Below are 15,055 nucleotides of genomic sequence, written 5' to 3' on the forward strand. Positions count from 1 at the left end.
TTTAATTGAAGATTGAGATTAATCAAGAAAGATTCAATGGTCAGGATTTGTTCTTGAAAAGTTAGAAGGGTAGTATAAATAGGCATGTATAAGGAAGACTTGTCTTCTTTGGCCATTTGAAGAGAGAAAGAAAGAATGGAGAAGAAGAAGAAAGATAGAGCAAGAGGTAAGCTCTTAACTTGGTTAGTTTCAAGTAAAAAGAAATGGTTTTCTTATTTTTTTCTAGTTTTCAAGAAAGCTTCAATGATCAAAATTTTTATTTTGTCTTAAGGGGATGGAAAGCAAGAAAGTATTGAAAGTTAAAGATGTTGAAACACTTAAAGGATAAGAGGTAACGGATAGCCCTATGGGATGGTGGCTCGCAAGGTTGTAAGTATGGTTCATGAGCAAATATGCGTGCATTGACATGTTGTTTGTGTTCAAGGACCTATGGCCATGAGGTTGTGTGGGGTAGGGTAGGTTAAAGCCTCAAACCAAGGTGGTTGTGAGGATGTGGAAGCCTTAACTTTGTTACATTGCATGCATTGGCATCACATTTTATATTCATGTTCATGCTTATTGTCATTGCACCGTTACTGAACTTAATAGCTCATGAGGTTTTACCCTCACATATAGGTTGTCAAGGTATGGAAAACTCAAGGTAAAGATGGGATAGCATGTGGATACATTAGAATAAAAACTCAAGACCATTGTATGGCTTATGAAAACCTATTTTTGTTGTATTGTTTCATATTGTTATAAGCACATGAGTGGGTGTAAGGAGTATATTGTTTTGTGTAAGCTTTTTGTGGAAAAAAAAGTGGGTATTTTGATGTATGTATGATGTGTATGAAATCTGAAAAATTTTGGATTAAAAAGGCCCAAGAAAGATTTGGAGTCGAGTAGGTGGGCCGCAGTAAGAGCGCGGTGGGCACATTGGGGCCACAACAGGCAGCAGGCATGGGGCATGCATGCGACAAGCAGTAGGCGCGAGCGCGCGGCCTGCTGCTAGCTCGTGCTGCCAGCACCCAACTAAGCCCAATGTGGGCCCCAAGCGTGCCAGCAAGTCCTACCGGCCAATTTTCTTGAAAATTTGAAATGTTTTGGGCCATTTTGGAATAAATTTTGGGCCTTAGAGGAAATTTCAAAATAAAGAGATTTTTGGGCGATTTTTTTTGGAAAAAAAATTCTAATTTTTGGAAAATTAAGAAAAAGTGAGGATCTTCCCTTAGGTATGAGAAATTAGCCCAATATCTTAGAATTATTGGCTATGGAAAATTTGGAAAAAAAAAAAGAAAGAGGAAAGTTAGCCGAAATGTTTCCTAGTGATTTGTGGGAAAGGAAATGGGTTCGGTGCGGGCTAAGCTGTGATGTTTCTCTGAGATGCAGGCTAATGGATTCCTTTAAGAATCAAGGCCTTGGGTTTGTGAAGCAAGAATCGAGACTCTAAAGTGTTCTTCAAATAAAAGAAACTCCGCAATTTTTGGCAATTGGTTATAAGTCTTGAGAAAATGGGCAAGATGCCAACATTGTTTTGTGTTGGGGATTCTGGGCCAATCATCCTTGGCTCGTAGTCAGTTTGCGCTATGGCATTAGATTGGATCTGTTGTGTTCATTCGGCATTTTATTTCCAAATTCTTGAGTGGAGCGAAGGGCAAGGCGAAGCCTAGTTTTCATCTAGGGCGTTTCTCGATGAGACATAGCCTGTCCCTTCAACATGATAACGGTGACGGGTGGATAATCCGATTAATTATTCACAAGTGGCACCCGTAAATAAGAACAGGACGTCACATAAACCTTGCAGTACATCGATGACTACCAACATGCAACTTACAACAAACGATGAAGACTTGTTTGCAGATCCTAAGATCTATTAGAGACCGGTTGGAAATTTGAGTTATCTTACATTAACACATCCTAACATGGCATATCTTACTAGTGTTGTGAGCTATGTTTTTCCCACCAAATACTCATTAAGCAATATTAGAGCAAATTCTAAGACATGGTATATTATTATATAACAATCATGGTTATTCTCGTTTGAATTGTTCTAAAATTGACAACAGATCTACTAGGGGTATTACATGGAGGTAACTTGGTGTTGTGAAAAAATAATAAGCAAAATCCAATACCTCAATCCAATGTAGAATCAAAGTATAAATCATGGCAAAATCCACATGTGGGCTTATGTGGATATATCAATTGATGAACAAGATTGGTCTTGGTAGTTCAATGCCTATGAAGTTGTGATGTAACAATGGAGACATGATTAACATCTATACTCCAACTTGAGAGAAAATAATGTAAATATAATAAATAAATAAATTTACTTAAATATAAAGTTTGATTGTAAGGCTTGATTGTAGCTTGATTCTAGGATCTAGATTGATCGCATATACATTCTTATAGTTGTGAATATATGAAACAAGAACACTTTCTTCCTTGTAACAAATTCTTAGTCATGTCTATTTTTTCGTAGAAAAAATTAATTTACTAATATTTATATATGAAAAAATGAAAATTCCAAAATAGTTCATATCTAAATGTGATTGACATACACTACATAACAAAGTTTTCAATTCACAAACTAATGAATATTGCAACAACAAAAAAATTAAAAATAGAGTTAATTAACAGTAGACGATCCTACATAGTGGAATAAAGACTGAATATGTTGTTGTAATTAACCGTACATACCTTAAAACTTTTATTAGTTAATCCGAACACTCCTTAAATTTTAAAATTCATGCAACTAACTTGAATTTTACAGAATTAGCTGTAATAACTTCTAGAAGAGCCAAAATTCAAGAAGTGTCATGACTAATTTTAAAAAATTTGAGAATTAATTACGTAAATTTTAAAATTGAAGGGGTGCCCGTTCAGATAGTACTTGGTCAATTTACCCTTAAAACTAATACAGTTCAGATAGTACTTAGTTTACCCTTAAAACTAATGCAGTTCAGATAGTACTTAGTCAATTTACCCTTAAAACTAATACAATGCGAACACAAGAAGTGTTTGCTTACAACATGTACAATTCAGTAATACAACAACATTTACTATTTAATAAACCACTACACTTTCCCATCAAATCTGTGAACCAATCTTGCAAAAACCCGCTTGAGTAGCAAAACTGCTATTGCCAGAGCCGGTTATTCAGTTTTTAGGCAATTTTATATTTTTTTTTTCTCCATTTTACAGTAACTTGCCACTGGGATAGAGTTCCTAAGAAACTCGCCAGTCCCAGTGGCGGGTTTCATTTGATGTAGAATCACCACACTAGAAAGTGCCCAACGTGGCCAAATCTGTAGCATTTAGCTACAGATTTGGGAAGCATAGTGTTTTGCTAAATAAGATTTTAAACTACGATATTTAAGAAAAATTCCAACATGTATAGCTCAAACACAAGACAAAGTAAAGCAATCAGAGGTTCTCGAGGCACAGAGCAAACTTTTTAAGAAGCATTCCACACTGTCCAATCCACAGAGTTCCTTCACCACGGGCATGGTGGCTGGGACTTCCAACTGGAATACTGTGGAAAAATGAGAGCCATCTAAGCCTTTCCAAGAAGCAAGCTGTTTTCTGGCTTCTTTAATGGCTGCCCTCGTCGCGCAGTGTACCGAAGCTGCCAGAAGCAATGGCGGCTCCCCAGAAGCTGCAGATAGCAAAACAGATGCAAATTCGGATCATCAATCTAACTAGAAGAAAATAGCAAGTAAACAATTGGTCATCTGTTCTGAAGCGGCCTTGGATTGATCACTATTTACTCTCAATGTCTCCTAATGAGTTTTTTGCATGATTCTGTCTCTAGCTAGTTCTACATCAAACAATTACTATATAATATGTAGATAATAGGCAAGAAAATGTAGTCACCTCATTCACTAATTGTTGGCAACATTTTTATTCTATGCAGTGCTAATCTTCATTTAGATTCATAGTCATCGAATTCAATATTTGCATTTCAGCGACTACACTGAGATGATGATGATGTTCTCCTTATACCACCAGATGATACTGATACTGACAATATGCATCTGTTATGCCCAATAATCGGCTTGGATGTGATAAAATAAGTTTACAACCTAAGAGGATGGGCCAAACAATGAAGATGGGCTGGAAGATTAATTTGAGCCAAGTGGGCCAAGCCGAAAAGGACTTGGGAGGACTGGTTAAAGACCAATTAAAAGGTCACTGGGTCACTTCATACTCAAATCATTTAATCTTCACTCGGTCACTTGGTCATTTCAATTAAATATGCCGAGTGAGGTTGCAAGAAGTGCTAGATAAGGGTCAAATAGTTTGCAAGATATAAAGGGGGCCTGCCAAGAAGTCACTTGGTCATAACCAAGTCATTCAATAATAACCGAGTCCCCCCCCCCCCCTCCTCTTTTGATTGCCATAAATCATGTGAAGACCTACAAACCAAGCCATGCCACCATTCAATCAAGCCATGCAAGGGACCCAAAAACGAGCAAGTGACCTCTTGGGAGCCTCCCTCAACGCATCACTGAGGGACCCTCTCGAGGCACTCGGTCACATGAAGGTCACCTGATCATATAAAGGTCACCTAGTCACATGAAGGTCACTCAAACCCCCTCGAAGGCATACGAGAGACCATCACGCCTAAGCTCGAGAGCCTCTCTCCAAGAGACCTTCTCGGGAGGTTGCGAGACTCGGTCAAAGATCCCCTTGAGATGCCGCCAAAAAGGGCGGTTACCTACCACTTGTCAAGTCTCTCCCCCTCTATAAATAGGAGGGTCATTTCCTTACTCAAGGTATGCTCACTATGCCACTAAAACTCTTAACTCCTCTTCAAACTCTAACTCCTCTTCAGGCTCTAACTCCTCTTCAGGCCGAGACTGACTTAAGTATCGGAGGGTTCGCGAATGACCTCACCTATGCCCCTAACTTGCTTCTTTCACTGTAGGTCTCTCAATCATCATACACTCTCATGGTCATCAAGCACCCTCTTGATCATCAGACACTCTCTCGTTGCTTTGGGACTCTCCCGTCACTTTGGGACCCTCGTCACCAAGGGATACTCTCATCACCAAAGGAAGTCACAAGTCATCCTGAGGGTCACAAGACACCTTGAGGGTCACTTGGTTCAGAAGAGTCACACCCAAGTTGTTAGGTCACTTGGGTCACTCGTGCATCACCTTAAGACGGTCTCCCACCAAAAAAAAAATTATTGTTATAGTTAGGCAACAACATCTTTAGGGTATTTACCATACTTAGGATGTGACTTCCAATTCGCTTGAGGTTCAAGAGAAAATGACGTGACCAAATTTGTTAAGAAATACTTGCTCTGAGTAGAGGTCACATATATGAATATATATTTCTTTATCATTGAATCTTTTTTTATTAATTCCACTCCTTGATTGTATGTGTGCATGTGTCTATGGATGCATGAGCGTAACCCAAGGATGCTTCATTCAAGACTAAAACTCAATACCTAACAACTTCCAAAAAGATTCACAAATTGTAAGAAGTCAAAATACAACCTATTAGATAACAAAATTTACAAGGACAGTTTACTAAGTCGAACCATGTAATGACTTGAACCAACTAAGGCCCTGTTCTCTTTGTTATTTTCAGACCGTTTTCAGTTTTCCAAAACAGTGAAAATATGTTTACTTTCATGTTTTTAAAAGTGCATTTTAGAAAACAAGAAAAAAATTTGTAAAGAAAACTCAAAACAAAAAATTGTTTTGGCTATTTTCATCATAAATACGCTCAAAATTTTCAAAATGTAGAATACACTATAGACCCCAAAAAAAAAAAAAGCATTTTCAGCAATCTCAAAACAGACACTTAAAACACAAAACTAAAAATGAATTTAATGATGGTTTTTGGGACCAACCACCACGTGTCGCCTCTGCGAATGGACCTCGGGAATAGAACCTCGAACTTAGTGATGTCGGGCTTCGGTGATAGAAACTGCAAGACAACGGAGTGGTGGGGCTAGGGTCCCTCGGGATGGACTCCGACGCTCAAATTAGTAGAGTAAATGCAGGTCGTAATAAATGTGAGAACTGTAGAGCTTTTTATACCTAATAAGGACCTCCATCAAGATGGAACGGGTCTCACGATCCAGCCCGAATCTTTCGAACTCCGCACCGGATTGTTGACTTGCCACGTGTCAGTCTCTCAGGCAATCCACGTGGCGAGCGAGGCCACTAGCGCGTAGGGGTATTATTGTAATTTTAGGTAATGCCACATCACTTGCCCCTCACTCCTTGAGTTGAGCTGAGAATCACGCTGGGTCGAGGAGTAGCTTAATTTATGAGATTATCTGACTGTAGATTTTTCTCAATGTGCATAAGAGTATTTTTAGCTCGACAAATGATGATGATGATCTGTGAGACCAGCCACCACGCGCCGCCTCGACAAATGGACCTCGGGAATGGAAGCTTCGGACTTGGGTATTCCTGGCCTCGGATCTGTAGCCTGCACTTCGGATTTGGTTATACCTGGCATTGTTTGTGGGGATGTGGCCTGTAAGACAATGGAGCAATAAGCCTGGTCAGGTTGGGATTCCCTTGTTAGGTTGGTCTGGCTAGGATTCCCTAGTCTGGTTGGGATTTCCCCTGGTCTGGTTGGGATCCTTTGGTCTGGCTGATCAGGTTGGGATATCCTCTGGTCAGGTTGGGATTTCCCCGGGTCAGGTTGGGATCCTTTGGTCTGACTGATCAGGTTGGGATATTCTCTGGTCAGGTTGGGATTTCCCCTAGTCAGGCTGGGATCCTTTGGTCTGGCTCATCAGGTTGGGATATCCTCTACCCAGGTTGGGATTTCCCTTGGTCAGGCTGGGATCCCTTGGCCTGGTTGATCAAGTTGGGATATCCTCTGGTCAAATTGGGATTTTCCCTGGTCAAGCTTGTGGACAGCCTAGGGCATTTGACCCTTGGATTTTTGCCACTCCCACGGGAAGGAAGGTGTTGGGCTCTGAATTTTTTCTGGTCATTAGTCCACCTTTGGTTTGTGGACGGCCTAAGGCACTTGACCCTTGGATTGTTGCCACTCCCATACGAAGGAGAGTGTTGAGTTTCTTCCGGCCATTAGTCCATCTTCGGCTTGTGGACGGCCTAGGGCTCATGACCCTTGAATTTTAACCACTCCCTCATGGAAGAGGGTGTTGGGCTCTGAATTTTTTCTAACCATTAGTCCACCTTCAGCTTGTGGACGGCCTAGGGCACTTGACCCTTGGATTTTTGTCACTCCCAAGCGAAGGAGGGTGTTGAGTTTTTTCCGGTCATTAGTCCATCTTCGATTTGTGGACGGCCTAGGGCTCGTGACCCTTGGATTCTATCCACTCCCTCGCAAAGAAGGGTGTTGGGCTAGAGTTTTTCCTTGGCCATTAGTCCACCTTCGGCTTGTAGACAGCCTAGGGCACTTGACCCTTGGACTTTTGCCACTCCCACGCGAAGGAGAGTGTTGAGTTTCTTCCGGCCATTAGTCCATCTTTGGCTTGTGGACAGCCTAGACCTCGTGACCCTTGGATTTTAGCCACTCCCTCATGGAGAAGGGTGTTGGGCTCTAAATTTTTTCTGGCCATTAGTCCATTTCCAGCTTGTGGATGGCCCAGAGCACTTGATCCTTGAATTTTTGTCACTCCCACGCAAATGAGGGTGTTGAGTTTCTTTCGGCCATTAGTCCATCTTCGATTTGTGGACAGCCTAGGGCTCGTGACCCTTGGATTTTAGCCACTTCCTTGCGGAGAAGGGTGTTAGGCTAGAGTTTTTCTTTGGCCATTAGTCCACCTTTGGGGACGGCTTAGGGCACTTGACCCTTGAATTTTTGTCACTCCCACGCGAAGGAGAGTGTTGAGTTTCTTCCGGCCATTAGTCCACCTTCGGCTTGTGGACGACCTAGGGCACTTGACCCTTGGATTGTCGCCACTCCCACGTGAAGGAAGGTGTTGGGCTTTGAATTTTTTCTAGCCATTAGTCCACCTTCGGCTTGTGGACGACCTAGGGCTCGTGACCCTTGGATTTTAGCCACTCCCTCGGAGAGGAGGGTGTTGAGTTTCTTCCGGCCATTAGTCCATCTTCAGCTTGTGGACAGTCTAGGACTCGTGACCCTTGGATTTTAGCCACTCTCTCGCGGAGGAGGGTGTTGGGCTAGAGTTTTTCCTTGGCCATTAGTCCACTTTTGGGGACGGCCTAGAGCACTTGACTCTTGGATTGTTGTCACTCCCACACGAAGGAGGGTGTTGAATTTCTTTCGGCCATTAGTCCATCTTCGGCTTGTGGACGGCCTAGGGCTCATGACCCTTGAATTTTAGCCACTCCCTCGCGGAGGAGGGTTTTGGGCTAGAGTTTTTTCCTTGGCCATTAGTCCACATTTGGGGACAGCCTAGGGCACTTGACCCTTGGATTGTTGTCACTCCCACGCAAAGAAGGGTGTTGAGTTTCTTCCGACCATTAGTCCATCTTCGGCTTGTGGACAGCCTAGAGCTCGTGACCCTTGGATTTTAACCACTCCCTCGCGAAGGAAGGTGTTGGGCTAGAGTTTTTCCTTGGCCATTAGTCCACCTTCGGCCTGTGGACGGCCTAGGGCACTTGACCCTTGAATTTCTGCCACTCCCACACGAAGGAGGGTGTTGAGTTTCTTCCGGCCATTAGTCCATCTTCGGCTTGTGGACGGCCTAGGGCTCATGACCCTTGAATTTTAGCCACTCCCTCGCGAAGGAAGGTGTTGGGCTAGAGTTTTTCCTTGGCCATTAGTCCACCTTCGGCTTGTGGACGGCCTAGGGCACTTGACCCTTGAATTTCTGCCACTCTCACACGAAGGAGGGTGATGAGTTTCTTCCGGCCATTAGTCCACCTTTGACTTGTGAACAGGCTAGGACACTTGACCCTTGGATTGTTGCCACGCCCACGCGAAGGAGGGTGTTGACTTTCTTCCGGCCTTCCATCTTCGGATTGTGGACGGCCTAGGGCACGTGATGTTAGAGTTATGCCCCACAAGCCAATTATATTTACATGTAATTGATCATATTTTTCATTGTGACTCTTTATCTTCAATCAATTATTATTGTAAGGCATTATGTTTTATTTGTCATTGATGGTTGTCTTTATTATTTCCATTCTTGACAAAGTCCATAGATCAAATAGGCTCATGGAATATGGTCGTGCATAAAGATGACGATCATGAAACATATTCCTTATAAGTCTTGATCTTAAATGTTACTAGTCATAAAGTTATTAGGATTGGATACTAATAACTCGGATAGACTAGCATATATGATGCATGCTCAATTAGAAAAATGTCTTGTTTCATAGACATTGGTGTGTGGACACTAGTGCATATATGTGGGTGCTTATTATAAGAATAAGTACACTGAACTGACTCGCTACAGAATTCCTAATGGTAATTGTTTATTGTCGAATTGGAATTGCTGTGTTGCAATAGTGCAGATTGGTCCTTAGAAGACTTGAGACATCATGGTAGTATTATATTTAACTGGATACGCTTTGGTTCTTTTTGGATTCCAATTGAGTCATTAACAAATTATCACTGGGCGTAACCTTATCACATATGAAGGCTTGTGGATTTCGAAATAGAATTCATCACTTATCGATAAGATGAGAAGATGTCCTGTGTATTCCGATGATTTCATGACTGAGGAAATCCTTGGCCAAGGTGAGGTAGAAATCAAAAGGTGTTTTGATTTCATCTATCAAGTCATAAATCTGGAATGGATACATAGTTATTGAATGATTAGGGTTTCGTCATAAAACCATACCCTAAATTCAATCGGGACATAGATTGATGAAAGGATTTTACTGCACGGTATTTGCAATTGAAAAGATCCGTGTTTTTTCATCGTTGGCAAGGTATTCATGGCATGTTGCTAGACGTTAACCATGATATGTAGGGTTTTAGAATTAATTTGATTAATTCTAAAACTATTAATTAAAGAGTTTAATTAAGAAGCCCATAAGTTTAATTAAAGAGTTTAATTAATCTAATGAGTTGGGCCTTCATATAGCCCAATAGAGTTGGCCTACATCTAGCCCAATGGTGGACCTAAAGGGTTACACACTTAGGTCGAGCCTGTTCCATAATTTAAAAGAAAGATACGGCCCAATATGATTATGGGTCAGATCTAAATCGTTTAGGGTTTTTTCAAAGGCATAATTAGGGTTTTTACTCTATAAATAGGCCACTTAAAAAGCTGGAAAAAAAAAGAAAAAAAGAAAAATTCGGATCTCTCTTGGAGGCGCCTAGGGTTTGCTAGCACTACTCAAGGCATCGTGGAAAGGGTCGATCGTGTGGACCGACTTGGAGGAGTTTGCGTTTGCAACTCTACGAATCAAAGAAGGCAGAATCGAAGCGACACGGTTGGCCGATTTCTAACACGTGACTCTTGGATGAGTTTTTTCGTGGCCATTAGTCCACCTTTGGGGATGACCTAGGGCTCGTGACCCTTGGATGAGTTTTTCCGTGGCCATTAGTCCACCTTTGGGGACGGCCTAGGACTCGTGACCCTTGGATTTTTCTTTGGCGAAGTGTTGGCCTTTGTGAGATTGCTATTAGATGGAGAGAATCCGAAGTCTTGTCATTAGTCGTAAAAAGAGTACAAAGAGATTCGGGGAATTCCCCTGCTCATTGATAAAACTTTCTTAACTTTTGCACATTCCAAGTATGCTTTAAGGGCTTGCCTTCCATGTCTTTTAGTTGATATGCCCCCGAACTTAAGGATTCCACCACCTAGTACGATCCTTCCCAATTTGGAGTTAGTTTATTCACGTGCCGAGGATGACTCACGTCGAACCGTCGCAATACAAGATCTCCTGGCATGAAACTCCTAGCGTGGACTCATCGATTGTAGTATCTAGCAATGCGCTGATTATACGTGGCTTGTCGAATTCGCGCCAGGTCTAGGAGCTCATCCATCAAATCCAAGTTACACCTTAGTGCTTGCTCAGGGGTTGGTTAGAGTCGAGATGAGACAGCTCTTCCTTTCCCCTCTTGAGTTCCTGGACTTGCCTTTCCAAGAAACGCAATCGCCTCTCCTACGAAGTCCCTCATTCTCATGAGGGGGAAGAAGTAGATCATGCCGCCTTAGAGGGATGGATTTCCTGGCCCGACTGGCGGGATTGACGAGGCTCCTGAGTAGAAGGAGGTGATTGGTGCTCCTCCCGCTAAGAGGGCACATGCGGATGATGTTGTTCATTCTAGTGTAGATAACCAGTCAACAACTCAGTTAACTATTGGACCTGATTTTCCAGCCTGGTGAGTCGATCCTCTAGCATTGGATTGGCCGGAGGTGGTGGATTCTCCCCCTATGGCAAGGCCTCTAAATTAGCACTAGCTTGGCTACGAGTCACGTCTCTTTGGGGAGCCATGTAGTTAGTTATGGTGAGGAGCGAAAGTCGTTTGACACTTGTTGAAAAACCGAGGTCCAAGGTGAGGAGTTGAAATCCGAAGCGCGAGGTAGGGAAAGAAGAGACTGGCGAGTATGGACGTCAGCCCCAAGGTGGGCGCCAAATGATGATGGTTTTTGGGACCGACCACCACGTGCCATCTCTACGAATGGACCTCGGGAATAATACCTTGAACTTGGCGATGTCGGACCTCGGTGATAGAATCTGCAAGACAATGGAGTGACGAGGCTAATGAGGACCTTTGTTTTTTATAGGAGGGCCTGCTTTGAGGTACCCGAGATGGGTGGGCACGACTCCCGAGGACCCCAATCAAGATAGAAAGAGTCTCGCAGTCCGGCCTGGATCTTTCGAACTCCACATCGGATTATTGACTTGCCATGTGTCAGCCTCTCGGGCAATCCACGTGACGAGTGAGGCCACTAGCGTATAGAGGTATTCTTGTAATTTTAGGTAGTGCCACATCAAAATTCAAAACTAAAAACTGAAACACGAAGAGAACAACCCCTAAACAGTTCTGGTTTAGTCGACTACTATTTTCCTTATTTGGTTTTGAGTATACAGTTTCCTGAGTTTGAGAATCTATAGGAATTCTTGTATCTATATCCTACACATTAAAAAATAAAGTAGCAAATGGACGAATCGAACATTAATCAATATGATTAATACTATACTTTTAAGTTCCCACTCAAAAAATAGTCTTCTTTTGAAGCCTTGATAATTTTGTGATTCATTTTGAATGCGACACCTAATAGGAAAGCTAATACAAACTAGTGCTAGTTGTTCAAGAAGAAAAAAATCAACAAATGATCATGTCAGAGTTTTGGTATTTAGTCCATTGTTAGGATACTTAATTCTAAGAAAAAGTGAAATTAGCTTATAAAGGCAGTTAGCACATTTTCTTAGGATATGAAGAATATAGTAAATTTTTGTCATGACCTAATCCCACATCAATAGTCTACTAGGAGGGGTTCTTAAGTATGCTACTTGGCCTCATAAACCCAATAGTCACCTTCAACTGGCACTTTTGAGTGAGAATCCATGGTATTACAAATGGTATCAGAGCCAATTAAAGACCAATTTTTTGTACATTCTAATTTTGTCCTTTTATAATAACTAAAACAAATATTTATATATACTCTTATTTTTTTTCTTTACTTTATATTTATATATATAGAAAATATATTTTAACAAATATATTTTTTTTCATATTACTTTTAAATACTTTTATAAAATAAATTTATTAATTATATATCCTTCAATCACAAATATTGAGTTATGTACAATTGATAGCGGGAAGTAAAAAAAAAATAATTAAACTTTATATAAAGTTGATGGAAGGAAATAAAAAATATAATTTTAATTAAATTTTGGTTTTATATTTAAAATTATAAATTATTACAACTTTTATATATATATAATATTCATGATTAACTTTTATGTTCTTTTTAGTCATTTTACCATCTTAACTCACCTCAACTCAAATATTTACCAAACACTAACTTTGAAACTCACCTCAGCTGGGCTAATTTATGAAAAGCTTTTTTATAATCAAACTCACCTCACTTCGCCCCATTAAACTAACCTCATCTCAACAAACTAAACTCACCTCACCTCACGCCCAAACGAGCCCTAATTCCCTTATGGCTGCCTTCTCTAGTTTCTCTTGTGATCACAAACTTCTTTATCCAAATTAGCTCGGTCAAGTTAGATGGCCCTTTATCTAGTCTTGATAGTGTCTTCTCCACACACAAGCATGAGGACTAGATGGGTATCCCTCCCAAGATACAACCAAGCCAAGGGAGAGTGACTTTGCACTCATCCAATGGACAAAGAAGAACTCCTTAGTGATGTTCTAGCTCCTTGGTTCTATGGATGTTGCCCTGACTCCCATGTATATTTTGTTTGATATTGCGGAGAAGGTATAGACTGCACTTCCCAAAACATACTTGCTATCTAGTAATTATGCTTGGGTGTATGAGCTACAACATTAGGCTTGGGACCTCTATTAGGGGGAGTTGGTTGTCACCAACTACTACGAGGGATTAAGGAGCATATGGTAGCGTTTGGACTTCTATGACTTGTTTTCAACAAAGTGCACAAATGATGTGGATATGTGACAGCCATGGAGCATAAATGCGTGTATAAGTTCTTAGCCGAGCTCAATCAAGATTTTGATCAAATTCAAGTCCATGTATGATAAAGATCCCCAACACCTAGACTGCCTGAAAGGCTTTTGCCTTGGTACAACAAAAGGAAGATGGGCGTAGTGTGATAATGCCACCTGTTTGGGATAGGTTTACCATGATTAGTCAAATCCCTTCATTGGAGGAAAAGCTCCCTACTAAAAAGCATGCATAGTGGTGTGACTTATGACAGAAGCCCCATCATACACGAGACATGCTAGAAACTCCACGGAAAGCCTAGTACGAGTCGTCGTGGAGGCAAGAATCGAAAAGGCGTTGGGAGGCCTCAAGCAAATCTTTTTAAAGGAACTTTTGAGGTTGTTCATTTCTCAGTGGAGGAAGTCTAAAGACTCAGATGCATGATGACCATGCTCGATACTTCTCAGCCACGCGCTTCTACTAACTCTTCTAGCTTATGTTTCTCTCCCATTTCTTTATTTGCACAATCCAATATTTCTTTATATGCCACTAATTTATCTTCTGGGTATCTTGACTCTGGATAATAGATTCATGGACCTCTAGTCATATGACTAGCCAATCCACCTCCTTCACATCCTATACTCCTTTACCCTGTAGAGACAAGGTTTGCATTGCAGATGGCTCTCTCTCCCATCTCAGGGAAAGGAGAGATTTAGTGCTAATCACCATTAAACTTATGTTTTGTCCTACATATTCCAAATTTTTCTAATAGTGTCCTTTTTATCAACTCCATTACAAATGACTTACAATGCAAAGTCACCTTTTTTTCCTACCTATTGCATCTTTCAAGAGCTAAAGATAGAAAAGGGGATTGGGTATGGTAGGATGCATGATGGGCTCTATTATCTAGAAAAGGATGCTCAAACAATGAGCAATCAAACTAGGGTGGCTATTCCTGCAGAGCACGAGCTACTATATGGCATTGTCAATTAGGCCATCCTGCATTTAGTGTGTTACAACATTTGTTTCCGACCTTGTTTTCCAAGTGTAATAAAGAAATGTTAGTACTTGATGCCTGTGAGTTTGTGAAACATACTAGAACTATTTATCCTAGTGTCAACAATAAAAGTTCTAGTCCTTTTAACTTGGTTCATTCCAATGTGTGGCGTCCTACCAGAATTACCTCAACTTCTAGGGGTCATTGGTTTGTAACATTTATAGATTGTTTTAGCAAAGTTAATTGGGTGTTCCTAATGCAAGCTAAGAGTGAAGTCTTCCTTGTTTCAAGCGGTTTCTAAAGAAGGTGGAAACACAATTTAGAGTGAGGATCAAGGCGTTGTGTTCAGATAATGGAATAGAGTATACCACTAGTGACTTTCAAAGATACTTGGTAGACCATAGGATACAACATCAAACTACGTGTCAATAGTCTCGCTAGAATGGTGTAGTTGAGCCAAAAAATAGGCACATTCTAGAGGTAGCATGCTCCTTATTCTTTTCTATGCATGTACCTAAGTTTTTGTGGTGAGAAGTTGTGTGCATTGTTGTTTAGTTGATTAATTGGATGCCATTAGAAGC

General features: G+C 41.1%; 1 protein-coding gene across 2 annotated transcripts in view; it reads right to left on the reverse strand.

Annotated features, from left to right (window-relative positions):
• Positions 1-3,034: 3,034 nt before the first annotated feature.
• The window catches only part of LOC127808401 (indole-3-acetaldehyde oxidase-like), a 70,393-nt gene continuing 58,372 nt past the window's right edge, over positions 3,035-15,055 (reverse strand). For both annotated transcript variants that reach the window (XM_052346932.1, XM_052346939.1), the window contains exon 10: positions 3,035-3,634. In XM_052346932.1, the coding sequence (XP_052202892.1) occupies positions 3,378-3,634 (257 nt within the window). In that variant the 3' untranslated portion in view covers positions 3,035-3,377. The remainder of the gene's footprint in view (positions 3,635-15,055) is intronic.

Source organism: Diospyros lotus, chromosome 1 (assembly GCF_014633365.1).
Source record: "Diospyros lotus cultivar Yz01 chromosome 1, ASM1463336v1, whole genome shotgun sequence".
Taxonomy (NCBI): Eukaryota; Viridiplantae; Streptophyta; class Magnoliopsida; order Ericales; family Ebenaceae; genus Diospyros; species Diospyros lotus.